This window comes from Rattus norvegicus, chromosome X (assembly GCF_021556685.1).
Source record: "Rattus norvegicus strain SHRSP/BbbUtx chromosome X, alternate assembly SHRSP_T2T, whole genome shotgun sequence".
NCBI lineage: Eukaryota > Metazoa > Chordata > Mammalia > Rodentia > Muridae > Rattus > Rattus norvegicus.
In genome coordinates, this window is record NC_141554.1 from 135752655 (window position 1) to 135767772 (window position 15118).

Sequence of the window (15118 nt, forward strand, 5' to 3'; positions counted from 1 at the left end):
CACCAATTACAAGCAGACAATCAAACTCATATAATGAGGCTGCTAGGATCAAATGAAATATGTTAAAGCACTGGGTAAATTATACAATGTTCTGCACAAATATTTCATTTATTACTCCAATTAATTCTCCTTTCAAGTCTTACTGATAACAGCTGATAAAAGAAACTGAAAATAGTTTTATGCCAAGGATGGCTACAAACAGAGGTAAACTTCTATATGCCTGTTTACACTGGGAATTAACTAATTAATAACTAATAGTTTGCATTTTGCGTTTTGTCTTTACATTGTATTCATTTTCTTTGAAAGTGGTCTTGTGCACATGCATACTCTGAGCAGTCAAACATGCTTGATTTACTCTGCTACACTGTCCTACAAATGATTCTTTCCTAATTTAACTACATTTCTCTAACAACATCATAACTGACCCAAACAAGATCTCATTGTCCTTGAATTCACTGTGTTAGTTTGAATACAACTCCTTGTTGGAGGAAGGTGTCACTGTGGGCAAACGACTTGAGATCCTTGTCCTAGCTTCCTGGAAGTCAGTCTTCCCCTAGCAGCTTTCTTTTTCTTTCTTTTTTTCTTTCTTTTCCCTTTCTTTTATCCTAACAGCTTTCAGATCAAGATGTAGAACTCTCAGTTCCTCCTGCACCATGCCTGTCTAGACACTGCCATGCTCCTGCCATTGATGATCCTCCTGCCTCAACTTCCCAAGTGCTAGAATTACATAAAGACATATACCATTAGACTTGGGTGTGTATGTTTTTCTAAACCTTCACACATACAGAGCAAGGAAGACTTTTTTGCTCCAACTATAGAAAAATACTCTAAACATTCTAGAGGCCCACTCTAGTTTGGAAATACAAATTAATTTTCTAAATACATCTCTAGGTACATTCCAGCTACTAATCAAAATAATTTATCATAGTTCAAATTCTAATAAAGGTGGAACAAAAATTTTAAAACGTATTTTCCAATTCATAAACAGAAATTTTCTTAAGATTACAATTCTGCTGATACTTTAAATTTTTCTTTACATTAGTGATTCCCATACCTTTGGTCCAACATCCCCCTGACTAAAATGTCAACTTTCACATACAGAAATAACCTTGTATTCTTAATCTTTCAAGGATATAGATATATTATTATAACCTCTAAATTTTATTTACTAAATAAAATTTGCATCTGTATATGCAAAAAGGAATTTTGAATTCTAAAGATCATTTTATTTTAAAATATATGAATCATTCTCATATGATTTGCTATCTTTGGCATCTAAGTGACCACTAATTACCAACAGAGCTTTTATTAACTTATGAGCAATAAACACAAAATATTTCTTCTTAGTTCTATTAAAGGAAATCATTTAAAAATCATATCACATATCAAAATTCATTTCCAATCACATACTTGTTCTTTCTACATATTCTTTGACAATCCAAACACTAAAACTATTAAAATAACATTACAGATGTTACTGTTGAAATATTGGAGACCAATTGCCTTCACTGATGTCCCTTTTGAGCGATTTGAAGGTCCATTACTAGTTCAAAACATTGTTATGTGCTCTTCTATTCTTTTATAGGAAATAGAGTGCATTGTCTATTTTAACCAGTGCTTGCTGTGTTGTTATATTTTATGATCTATTATTTAGCAATAATATAAGAAAACCAGGATAAGAAACCATGTTATAAGAGAATTCTACAACAGCAGTACACAATTTATTGAGACCAGAAGAAATGATTCAACAGTTAAGAGTATTGGATGCTTTTCCACGTTCATTTCCCAACACCCACACAGTGGCTCACAGCCACCTGTAATTTTTGTTTTAAGGAATTTTATACCCCCTTCTGGTCTGTATGGATGCCATGCACACATATGTTGCACAGACAAACATGTAGGCAAAACACTCATAACAAATAATTTTAAAATATTATAACACACTCATTTAAAAAACTACCTTGTAACCTATAGTCTTCCGATAATAAAGAATTTCCTTTTCCAGGAGCTCAAATAAGCGTGGTGGAAAAAATTGAAAATCTTGAACATTTGGCTGTTTTGGAGGCCGAGGAGCCTGTGAGAGAAAAATATATCACATACAATTACATTTATATTTGCTTTCATTAGGCACAACTAATATAAGTCACTTTACTGATTCTTGTTTACATTTGGAAAATTAAATATAATAGAATCCATTCATATAGCCGCTTCCCATCAAGTTTTTGCTGTGCTGTTATATTTTAGGAAGTGATAAGAAAATTTGAATCACAAACCATGTTGTAAGAAGATTCTACAACAGCACATAAGAAGTGGCCCTGTCCAGATTTACCTTTGGGACCTTTGGCTCGCTGACACGTAAAGCCTCTCTAAAGTAGGCATCCACTGCGTAGTTGGCTTTGCGTTCTCGTTTAGGAGGTTCAATCCATTCCACCGTACCAAGCTACACACAACAAGCAAGAACAAGAGGTTTAATTACTGCAAACTATTTCCTCAGCAGCACATGCAATAAGGCAGTAGTTAAAAGCAATTAAAACCTGCTTCATAAGTCCTACTTCTACCTGCAAAGTTCCACCACACTGCTGTAAATCAAGTTTAAGAAGAAAGACATTTTGTTTTATTGTTGTTGTTTAGCAATTTTTAAAATAATTTTTAAATTATTTGACAATAATCTGCATAATCTGATTAACATCTAATGCCAATTTAAGTAAATAAGTAGTAACTCTCATAAAAAGAAAAGTAATATTGATTCTGGTAACTTTAAACATACAATAGGTCAGACGAGAAAATGACCTGAAGAAGCATGACAGTCACATCTTCAAATCAAGAAAACATATTCAAAAGGAACATTCGAGAAAGCTGGGGCTGGAGGGATGTCTCAGTGGTTAAGAGCACTGACTGCTCTTCCAGAGGTCCTGAGTTCAATTCCCAGCAACCACATGGTGGCTCACAGCCATCTGTAATGGGATCTGATGCCCTCTTCTGGTGTATCTGAAGACAGCTACAGTGTATTCATATAAATAAATTAATTTTTCTAAAAAAAAAAAAAGAAAGGTAAGCTGGAATGGAGTGGAGAAAAGTCACTGGAATCAGAAAGATTCAGATCTGAATCTGAATCCTAGCATTTCACTGGTCAGACACCTTTAAGGATTATTTCTGCTTTCATGAAATGAGAATACTTAATACTTACCTGTAGTATTAAATATCACCACAAAGGATCTGGGAATCTAGCTCAGTAGTACCGTGTATGGGTAACTTGTGCAAGGTTTTAGATTGGAGCCACAACACCAAAACAGTAACCTCAACAGTTAAATATAAGATATTATTACACATGAAAATTAGTATTACCATTGACTTGTAGCATTACAAAACCTACCCCATTGCCAGCTAGAAAATGCATTGTAATAGTCAACAAACAAAACTGACAACACAAAGTTCTGGAGTCCAAGGGAAATTTTTCTCATTCCTATTTATCTCAATTTCATAGTGTTTAGCCTAGTGACTTTAAATAAAATGAGCCATGGGGCCTTTAAAAGGCCATTCGTGTATCATTAATGGTCCTATCTCTTACCTTAAGGTTGATTTCAATATGGCATCCCAGGCGAAAGTAGATGGCAAGGCTGCCTGTGACTCAGTAGAACAATTGCTTATCATGCACAAGGCCCTTGGTTCAATCCCCAAAACCACTTAAGAAAACTATGGAGAATAAACTAAGGATAATGAGGGTGGTTATGGATCTACAAGTTCCCACACGGCCCAGAGAAGTAAATCCCAAAGTTAGAGCGGATAAATCAAAGTCTGTGTAATAACAAAGAATAGATTTTTGTTGATTCCTAAGATTCAAACCAGTGTGCAAACTCACAAGAAACAACACCATTATGCGATGGAATTTAACACAGCTGGGGGTGTAGCTCAGTGGTAGACTGTTTTCCTAGAACACACAAGGGCAAGATGACAAACAGTGAAAGGATCTACCCTGAGAGAGGAGGGGATCCTAGCACTTCAGAATTAAAACACAAGCTGCCATCTGTTGGAGAAACTGTAAATGAGATTTCTTTTCTCATCCTATTTATTTATTTGTGTGTGTGCACATGTGTGTATGTGTGCATGCATGTTCATGCCATGTCGCACCTGCGAAGATCAGAGAACAACTTTTAGGAATCGGTTCTCTCCACCATACGGATTCCAAGGACTGAACTCGGGTTGTCAGGCTTTCCCTGAGCCATCTTGCTCACCCTATAAAGTGAGATTTCCTTATTACAAGAAAGGTTAGAGTAAATGGCCTTTAATGTTTTCTAACTCTAGAAGGTTATAAGAAATTGTAATGTGGTGTCTAAATAAAATAATATCCACATTTAGGGCTAGAGATGTATGTCAGTGGTAGAGAACATGCCTAGCATGTAAGAATCCCAGGGTTCAACACCAAACAAAGGAAGAAAAGAACAGTGGAAGAGAGGGAGGGAGGGAAGGAATAAGGTAAAGAAGGAGATGAATTGTGGCTTTTTTTACCAGACTAGTTCATGTATTAGGTGACAGTAACGGGGGGAAAGATTTTATAAATAGCTCAGGAGATGGCAACAGAGGATTCCCCAGAGGAAGCTGGCTTTAGTGAGCCCAATCAGTGAACTATGACTTCAAGTGACAAACCCTGCCTCAATATATAAGTCATCATTTATCAACCACTGACCTCCATACACATGTGAACATACATGTACACCAACATTAATGTGAACACATACATACACATATACATGCTTACAAAAAGATTTTATAAATAACATAATTGAACTTTTCAAAAGTAAAACTTTATTCTTGAAACTAACTTTATAAGAGTAATGTATTTGGCCATCCAATCAGTGTTTGTTTGAAAGTCTGGGTGTTAAAATTTGAAATAAATGTTAAAGGCCAGTTCTTGAACTTTCAAAAACAGAATAAATTATACTGAATTGGTTTGTTTTAGATGAAAGCATATTAATACTAACATATTCAAGTCAATTTATAGAGGAATAATGTCAGCTACCATGATTTAATTTACTAGGCATGCTAGTAAAATAATGTAACTGATTCAACAAATCATATATGCAAGTCTACCTTAACATATACTTTCTAAGATTTATAAACAATATACCTTTGGATTTTCAGTTCTCCTCAGAAACAAGGTCAACTTAATTTATGATCCTATCTAGAAAACATGAATGCACAGAAATAAAATGCAATCTCAAATGAGAATACTCAAAAAAATCCTTATATTTGGCTATTATTGTATGCTAGACATTCAATTATAAAAATCATCATTATTATTAAAATATATCTTATCTGGGGATGAAGAGATGGCTCAGCATTTAAGATCACTGACTATTCTTCGAAGGAAACTGGGTTCAATTCCCAGCAACCACATGACAGCTCACAATTGTCTGTGTCTCCAGTTCCAGGGGATCTGACACCCTCACATAGACATACATGCTGGCAGAACACCAATATACATAAAATAAAAATAAATAAATTATAATATATATCTTATCTGTAAATTATGATGTTTGCTAGAAATCAAAGCATGGAAAAGCCTATTATATTATATATACACAAGTGTTTTACTAACACTAACCTAATATACTTCAGTAATACAGCATGTGCTGAGCATGAAGGGGCCTAGGACTGGAAAAAAGAAGTTCCAATGATATTTAGGTTCTACTGATATTTTTTTCTACTTTATAAAACAGTCTTAGTACCAATAAGCCATAAGAATAATTGGAGAATAAATAAAAGTCATATCATATAATTAGATCTAAAACACATATTAGGCAGGCAATTTCCACCCTGTGCAGAAAGGCCATCACCTCCATCTAAGCAGGAAAAAGCACAAAGCAGTCTGAGTTAAAATTGCAAATAAAACAGACAAATATAAGTCAAAACCAAAACCTATCAGAGGCAGACCACAGCAAAAAAAAACGTTGTCAGTATAGTAGGTGCAATGTAATTTTAAATGGTTCAGCTCTCATTTTTTCAGTAAAACCAAGCTCTAAAGCGGAGTTTTTCTTTAATAAAACATCATTTCTATCAGTTCAAAACTATGTTTTATGGACCAATTTTAGCTACAACAATAAAAACTATTGTACATCAAAAATAAACAGACGTGAATCTAGAGTGATATAAATAAAAAAGGACAGAAATAATTGACAGAGAAGAGGTAGTTTCTTCTTACAGAAATTCCCAAGTAGGAAATATAGATGGAATGAGAAAATTGCCCTCAGGCAAACACCAAGACAATAATTCTCCCAACAGATGCTAAGATCATTGCATACAAACTTGAAAACTTCCTTAGCAAGATAGTTACCAATTACAAAAGAAAAAATACTAAATTCATAGGAAAGAAACTCAGCAGGTAAGTGAAGAAGGTTAACATCACCCTTAAAATGCTGGTTTATATCACTGATATTAATATCTGATAACATATACAGGGCCCAACAACCCTTCTGGAATATTCTTGCCAAAAATACATAATCTCAGTAAGCACATGAAAAATGGTCCAAACAACACAAAGTGAGAGACAAGTTACAAATAACTGATGAATGATTTTCCAAAGCTTCCAGATCATGAAAGAGAAACAAAAACTGGAGAACTCTCACAGAGTAGGAGCAACTAGGAACATAGGAAAAAAATGCCCCAACATCAGGCAAGAGAATTCCTCTTTTGAGTTGTTCATCACGGGGGCCCAAGAGACTCCCAAAAGATTTCAGAGTATTGCTATTAACCTTGGTTGCTCCCTAGAAGTAAAAGAAAAGTCCCTATTGCTGAAGATACCATAGATTTCAGACACACAGGTCCCTTATGTGAAACTGGCCTGAATGCCTCCTCCTTGAGAACTATGCCTCCTTGACGACTAGTTTTCTTCAAGGTACCAGAAGGTGCCATGCAAACTTCCAAAAGAGGGAAGCAACTAACAGTCCTACATAGTGATGATACTTGTAAACCACAATGATGACCAGCAGGGCACAATAACTCTGAGGGTGTTGGAAGCAACCAACAGCTCTTTCATGTGTTGACTTAAAAGACACTAAAGAGGAGGGAAATCATGCCTGGTATTAGAAATCCAGCCAACTACCCAGGGCTGGTGAGGCCATTGATATTTGCAGAAAACCTACAACCACCACTTTACTAAATCAATATAAGTCCTAACTGCATTCTGTATTAATCCTTATACCCACAAATACAATGTAGCTATCACCCTATATTGAAGTTTTTTTGTTTTTTTTTTAAGCACAGAGATCACCCTGCAGTGTTGTGGATCCCAGTTCCAACTGATACATCAATAATACACTCTGAGCACCTGAGGCTCAGGGATCACTTCAGAAGAGGAAGTGTGGTGGTTTGAATATTCTTGGCCCATAGGAAGTGGCACTATTAAGAGGTGTGGCCTTGATGGAATAGGTGTGGCTTGTTGAAATAAGTGTGGTCCTGTTGGAGGAAGTGTGTCACTGTGTAGGAGGGCTTTGAGGGATCCTAGTGTTCAAGCTCCACCCACTGCTAAAGAGAGAGCTTGCTGCCTGCCTGTAGAAGCAAGTCTCTTTCTGACTGCCTTGGGATCATAATGTGGAACTCTCAGCTTCTCCTCCAGTTGCCATGCCTGCCTAGACACTGCCTTGCTTCCTGCCATGATGATAATGGACTGAACCTCCGAACCTGTAAGCCAGCACCAAATTGTCCTTTATAAGAGTTGCTTTGGTCATGGTGTCTCTTCAAAACAATAAAAACCCTAAGACTGAAAAATAAAAATTTCTAAGAGCCAGAGGAAGAGAAAGTTTGCTGTGAGGTTATGTCTCCTAGAAATGTCTAAGAAGCTACGTACCCATGAAGTTTCACTAGCTTGAATGCCTAAATACAAGCTGAAAGGGGCAACACTGATAGGCATGCTAATGTAGACAGGAGGGACACTCATATGGCCTAAACCCTACCCAACGAACTACAAGTAACAAAGGAATGCTGACGGCAGGAGGAATAGTCTTCCTCAGGCAAGAGCACATGGGTTGGTTTTACAATACCAAAAAATCAGCCTTAAAAACGTACATACAAGTAACATTATAGGGACTGAACAGGTTGTGTTTATTTATTTAAGAAGTTAATTTTAAAGAGAACAAGGTAGGGTTGATTGGGAGATAAATGGGGAAGGGGAAATGATATAATTATGTTATAATCTCAAAAATTAAAATTACAGAATAAAATAAGGGAAAGTTACTATATACCTGTTAGAAAGGTAAAAAGCTGGTATTTTGACACCACCAAAATCCAGGCAAAGATATGGACTGAGTTTTGATTTGCTGCTTGGAGAATGTGAAGTGACATAGCCACTTTGGAAGAATTAGATTTCATTAGATTTATAAATTCAAACCTACTTTTGTCATAGGACTCAACAAGCATGTTTCCTTATAGTCCCAAAGGAATCAAAATCATTTTATTAAGACATCCTACATTCAGATGTGTACAGTAGATTTATTCAAAACCACCAGAACTTGGAAAGAATCACGATGTCCCTTAGTAGGTGAATGAATAAACAGCAATACATTCCGAATGTGGAATATCTCTCAGTGCTAAAAAGAAATTGGGCCATTGACCCATGATGAAAGACAAAGGAAAATGAACCATAAATGAAGGAAGTCAACCTAAAAAGGCTTCATTTAATGGCATGACATTCTGAAGAATGCAAAACTAAAGAAACAATAAAAAAAAAAGATGAGCCAAGAGGAAAAAAAAAGTAGGAATGAGTAAAGCTCAAAGGATTTTAAATGCAGTGAAAATACTTAATGATATTATAATGGTAGATTCCTATACATTAGTTAAAAGCCATAGAATACACCACCCTGAGAGAGAACCCCGTTTTAAATGATGTATTTAGGGTGACAATGTGTTAATGTATGTTCATAATTGTAACACATGTACGACTTTGGCATAGGATGCTGATTGTGGAGTGGGTGATGTATGTCAAAGACAAGGCGTGTAAGTTCTTTCCATTTGATTTTGTTGGGAACTTAAAAAAGTCTAGTTTGGTTTTGGTCCTCTTTTGGTTTGGTCTGGGTTTTGGGGACAGGGCATCTTTATTGTGTAGCCTTGGCTGTTTTGGAACTCACTGTGTAGACCAGACCAGCCTCACAGAATTTGCCTCTGCCCCCTCTGCTTCTCTGCCCCTCTGCCCCTCTGCCCCTCTGCCCCTCTGCCCCTCTGCCCCTCTGCCCCTCTGCCCCTCTGCCCCTCTGCCCCTCTGCCCCTCTGCCCCTCTGCCCCTCTGCCCCTCTGCCCCTCTGCCCCTCTGCCCCTCTGCCCCTGCCCTTGTCCATGGCCCTGCCCCTGCCTCTGTCTCTGCCTCATGCTGGGATTAAAGGAGAGTACCACCACACCCTGTTAGTCATGTTTGTTTGTTTGTTGAATGACAAAGACTGATAGTAATTTGTTAATATTTCAATAATTAGGTGACAGATATATTAACATTAAACTCTGTAGTATTTTTTGTGAGCTGACAAAAGCATTCATTGTTGTCTTTTTCCTGACAGTAGATGCAATACAATCAACTGCTTCAAGCTCCTACTACCTTGATACCCCTCCCATGATGTACTTATTGTACCCTGCACTAACTGTATACCCAAAATAAACAATCGTCCCTTCTTTAAGTTTCATTTACAACATTTTATTATTCAAATTAGGGGTGTGTGTGTGTGTGTGTGTGTGTGTGTGTGTGTGTGTGTGTGTGTGTATGTGTAGGCTAGTATACAGATGACAGGGGATCTTCTGGAGCTGGAGTTCTAAAAGATTATGAGTCACCTCACATGGATGATGTGAACTGAACTCAGGTTCTTTGAAAGAGCATGCTTGTTTCTAACTGTTCCGCCATCTCTCCGGCCCCATGTAAGTTGCTTTTGTTTTCTGGGTTTTTTTTTTTTTTAATCATAGCAACAGGATAAGCAACTAAGACGCTTGCTTGTAGGCACAGTGCTGATTATTTTACAAATACTAACTCATTTCCTATGAAAGTCACTCTGTCTACATACTAGAATTTGCCTTTCCTCCATGAGAAAGCTAAGTACCCACAGCTATTACCTAGTGATGGAGATGAGGTTTCAGCTTGAGATCTGGGTCTAAGGCAGACTCCTGTACTCCCTTTCACTAACAAAAGCAGTAGTGCGGCTTGAGCTTTCCCATCTAAACAAAACCATCTGAAATCCAAAAGTGCTCCCAAATTCCAAATTTTAAAGAAATTTTTGGAATAGTTCAGACTTCAAATTGTCAGACTAGTAATATCGCTGAAAATATTCCAAAAAACAAGACAAAACTAAAACCAAACAAAACAAACAAACTAAAACCAACCAAAACATGAAATGCTTTAGATCCAAAACTTGAAACAAGACTATTCCACTGACAGTGACAACAGGAAACATAACTATCATCATTTTAAAGCAAATATATTAAAGCTAACCCTTGCGTTACATAAGTGCCTGTGTTATTTCAATAGATTTTACAAGGAAAAATGAAAACTTGACAGCTTAATGGCTGAAAGTATTAAGTTACCTTCTGTTTTTCTCTATAATCTTCTCCTTCAAACTTGTACAAACTTTGTTCAAGGTCCATTCTGAAATTTCTTAGAGATGACTCTCCCATTTTCTGCATGCGTTCATTCATCTCTGCAGTCTAAAGTTGAATATATTGAAATGAGAAAATTATCAGTGAATCAACTTACAAAATGTTAATTTTCTATTTTTCTGGAATTCAGTTTGACATGAATTATCTACTCTGCTAAGTTGCAAGGGAAGAACGAAATACTAGAGCTGGAGAGATGTCCCAGCAGTTTAAGCACTTGTGGCTCTTGTACAGAGAGGCTCAAGTTCAATTCCTCGCACCACGTGGTGGCTCACTCATAACTCCGATCCAAGTCTATTTAACACTCTCTTCTGTCCTCCAGGTACACCAACCATGCATGTCGTGTGCAGGCATTTATGCAGGAAAATTCTCATACATGTAAAATAAATAAAATAAGATAAAATAAAAATTCTAAAAATAACGCACAACTGAGTGAGAGGAGGAGGGAAAGAACACAAGAGAGAACATATTTTTCCTGACATTATGGTAAAATGTGTGGTAGAGTACTTACATATAACATGCAAGGCCCTACATTCTATATCCAGTCACACACACACACATACACACACACACACACACACACACACACACACATCTAAAATTTTAACTTCTCTCAAGTATTTGAAAAACATCAAATGTTTCATTCCCAAATATTTTCATTCAGGACTTCTTTACAGGACATTTATCACTAAAAATGTATCTATATTATAATTTCCATTGTATAATTTTAATGAGAGAAATTGCTAGTACTTCCATAAAGGTAAAGTTAAACTATGAGACTTTTGCATATTGATATAAAACATAGTAACACAAGATTGTTCTATGACCTTTAAAACAAAAGCAGTTTGAGCATCAAATTGAATCTTTGCAGGATATATTTTTACTACATTTGTCATAGTTTGTTTTTATTTCCTAAATGTTATAAACTGCCAGTTTGGTCCCCACTGCAATGGTATTGAATTGGCGGAATATCAAAGAGATGTTGATTATGTCTTTAAGAGAGATTAATGATTTTCCCTCAGAAGTAAGTTAGGTCTCAGAGGCCTGCTCTCTAGCTCTTGTGTGGCTGGATTAATTACTATAACAATGGGTTGTTACAAAATCAGAAAATCTTCTTCTGCACTTCTCTTACTTCCTCTCTCTTGTGCACACATGTTCCCACCACATAATGCTATCCTCCACGAGGCCCCCACTGGAAGCCAAAGCTGGCACCAGGTTCTTGTACTTCCAAACATCTTTTTCCCCTACAAAATAGTCAGCCTCTGGTATTTTGTTGTAGAATGATCAAAAGAACTGAGACAGTCCTGAACATGTTTAAAATAGGCATAGATATGCAATCCACAAAACCTATACAATGATTAAGTCAAAAGGCAAACAACCCAGGTTTTTTTACCAAGTAAATTGGGGGAAAATACACAGAGAGAGTTATCTTATGTACAATCTGCGTGCAGTTTTTTAAAAAAGAAAATATTTCTGTAAGGACAACTAACTAGCTATGAACCACCTAAAACTTTGAGTAGTTACTGGATATTAAATGTCTGATGTTATTAAAAATACTGAGGTAGCTTCAGGTGAGACAAAGCTGTGATGATTATTTTTTTTAAGTATAAAGTGCGATAAGCACAAGGAAAATCATTAGTGCATTCAGTTTCCCTTCTCTTCTGTTTGAAACTAAGCATCATTTGTGGAATGGCCACATTAGACATAAAATTGCAATATTGTAAAACTAGGTAGGGTGATTTGATAAAGAATGATTTAATGTCTCACACTGTTTACAAAATGCTTTCTATTGTATTGTGTGTAATACAGTGTAAAACACAATCGCACAACGAAGTCCATCCATGTGAGATTAAGCACGGGATGCAATGGGTATTTTCAAAAAGACATAAAGTCACTTGATTTTAAATGCTAATGTGACTGACCTTAAAATAGGAGTTAAAACAAAGTAAAGCAGAGCCCCACGCTGGCAAAGACAATCCTTCTTAGGAAGAACTTAACTTAATTTGAAACATGCAGTTCACCCCAACACAACATATAAATGTATAGGTTGTAAATAACCCATTATGGAAATGCAGTGCTATTTTCAACCAACCTTCTTTTCCCCTCTTTCCAGAATAGTTACAATGTCTTCATCCGTCAGCTCACTTTCTTTACAGGCAAAAACGTGTGTGGCTCCATGGCGTATCATTTGTAGCATTTCCTCTTTTGCCAGCTTGTTGGATTGTTGGTCAATGAGTCTCCCTAATAACAATCAAAATGGAATATATTCAATTACACTTCAAAGAAAGTATAATGATTCCGATGAGACACATTGGACTAAATCATACATAAAGCAGATTTATGAGAAAATTAGTAAGTAACTGCAAGTTTTTCTTCTACCACATTTCCTATTTCACTGTTCTGTTAAAATGTTTTTGTGTTCCAATTCCATTTTTCATTACTTCTCTGCATGGAAAGATGCTCTGATGTATATTCATTTAAATTTTCAGAAACCAATATATTTCTGCTAACCAATAGTATAAGATACCACAAAAGTCATGTCATTGGCATTCAAGTATAACACAGTGAATTTATTTCATGTACTGAGGGCATAGGCTTAAATTACAAAGATTACAAACATCTTTTCTCGAAGATTATTTACATACAGGTAACAGTATATAGACTGAGCATGGTATATTTAGGAATATGCATATGCATACACACATGTAATAACAATCTATTAAAAAGAGGTCATTAATTTGAAAGAGCAAGGAAAAAATATACATTTGTGTGCATATATACACATACCCATATACATGCATAAATATACATATATATACATATATGTATATGTTTGGAGGGAAAAAAAGAAACAGCTGAATTATAATATGAGCCAAAAATGAAAGGAAAAAGTTTATTTTCACTAAGTTTGTGATTTTCAGTCAACCTTTCTTGAAAAGCAGTATCCTCTGAAGGAAACTAAATGTGTTTTACACCTCCTCAAATTAATGAAGTTTCTACATAGAAATACCTTGCTGTATAACAATTGAATCAAGTCTCAGTTTTATCTCAGCTCTCTCTACAATCCTTTCTTCCACTGTGTTGTCTGTAATGAGACGGAAGACTCGTACTGGCTTCTTCTGACCAATGCGATGTGCCCGATCCTAGCAGAAAGAAATCCAACTGTAAGATACTAGAGACGCTAGGAAAAAAAGACTTAAGACATCGAACTACAACGCCATAAACATCTGAAAACAAAAGCCAGACTTAAACCTCTCTAAACCTGTCACTTTTGAAAGGAGGATGATGGATGCTAAGAATATCCAAAGACTTCTGGGAACAAAGAAATTTCAAAGTGTGCTGTGCTGCTACTGGGAAACTTCCAGAATGTCATACAGCTAAGGCTTCTGCACTGAGTTACTAGGTAACGTTAACTCACTAAATGCAAACATCTCCAGGAGGAGCGAGGAGTTTTTGAAAAAAGCAAAGCAGTTAGCAAGGGCTGCTATGTTAACAAATGTCTGCTTTATCTCATCGTCAAGGAGTTCTTTCTGCTTACCAAGGCAATTCTGGGATGCATAGTAAAGGCTCATAAATATTAATGAGATCTTCATAATTTTAAGATTGTAGAATTGCTCCAATGGTTTATAATTAGCAAAGGTGGCAGGTGGCAACTTCTGGCAAACTATAAGCATGTGGAGAGTGTGTTTAAAATGCAGAAACTAACAGAGCAAATGAGAACAGAGGGGAGGTGGAGAGAATCAAAGAAACAGGCTTGAAAAAGTCCCTGTAGTAAATGGAAAAACAATACAGTCCAATAACCAAATGTTTCAATAAGGCGCTTTCAAAGACGATTCAACTAAACTAAAACCTAAAACTTCCAACTCCAACCAGCAATCTGTGAGTGACCAGACTGTGACAAAAGGTAAGATAAAACATTCTCTTACACACGCGCGCGCGCGCACACACACACAACTTGATGGCTCAGTGGAGTATGAGGACTTAAGTTGGGATCTCTAGCACCCACGTAAAAGCCAGGCAAGGTGGGGCTCACTTACAACTCTAGCACTGAGACTGAGACTTGGGGCAGGGCTGGGGGCACTGATCAACCTGTCAAACCAAAGTGACAAACTCCAGGTTCAGTAAGAGAACCTGTCTCAAACATAAGATAGAGAAGCAATTGGGGAACATATCTTCATGTCAATTTCAGGCTTTCAAATGTGCTCTGTCAGGAATGCACACCCATACAAATGTATACAACACATGCATGCACACGCACACATTTTTTATAACCTCAAATAGCACACTTTCCTTTCTTACATGTTTACCGTTTCATCCCAATTACTTTATTACTAATGTGAAAATGTAACATTTTCAAATTCCAGTACTAAAGATTTTTTAACAGTGTTTAGCCATGCATCTGGTCTAGAACTCCTTATGTAGACCTGGTTGACCTCAAACTGCACATAGAGATCCCCCTGCCTCTGATTCTGAGTTCTGGGATTAAAAGCCATCGTGC

The 15118-nt window shown here is 36.5% G+C and overlaps 1 protein-coding gene across 6 annotated transcripts in view; it reads right to left on the minus strand.

The window, feature by feature from the left end:
* Positions 1 to 15118, minus strand: part of Smarca1 (SNF2 related chromatin remodeling ATPase 1) — a 91801-nt gene that overhangs the window by 47487 nt on the left and 29196 nt on the right. For all 6 annotated transcript variants that reach the window (XM_087600192.1, XM_087600191.1, NM_001271190.1 and 3 more), the window contains 5 exon segments: positions 13631 to 13763; positions 12713 to 12861; positions 10552 to 10671; positions 2330 to 2440; positions 1961 to 2074 (listed from right to left, as the gene is read on the minus strand). In XM_087600192.1, the coding sequence (XP_087456318.1) occupies positions 1961 to 2074; positions 2330 to 2440; positions 10552 to 10671; positions 12713 to 12861; positions 13631 to 13763 (627 nt within the window).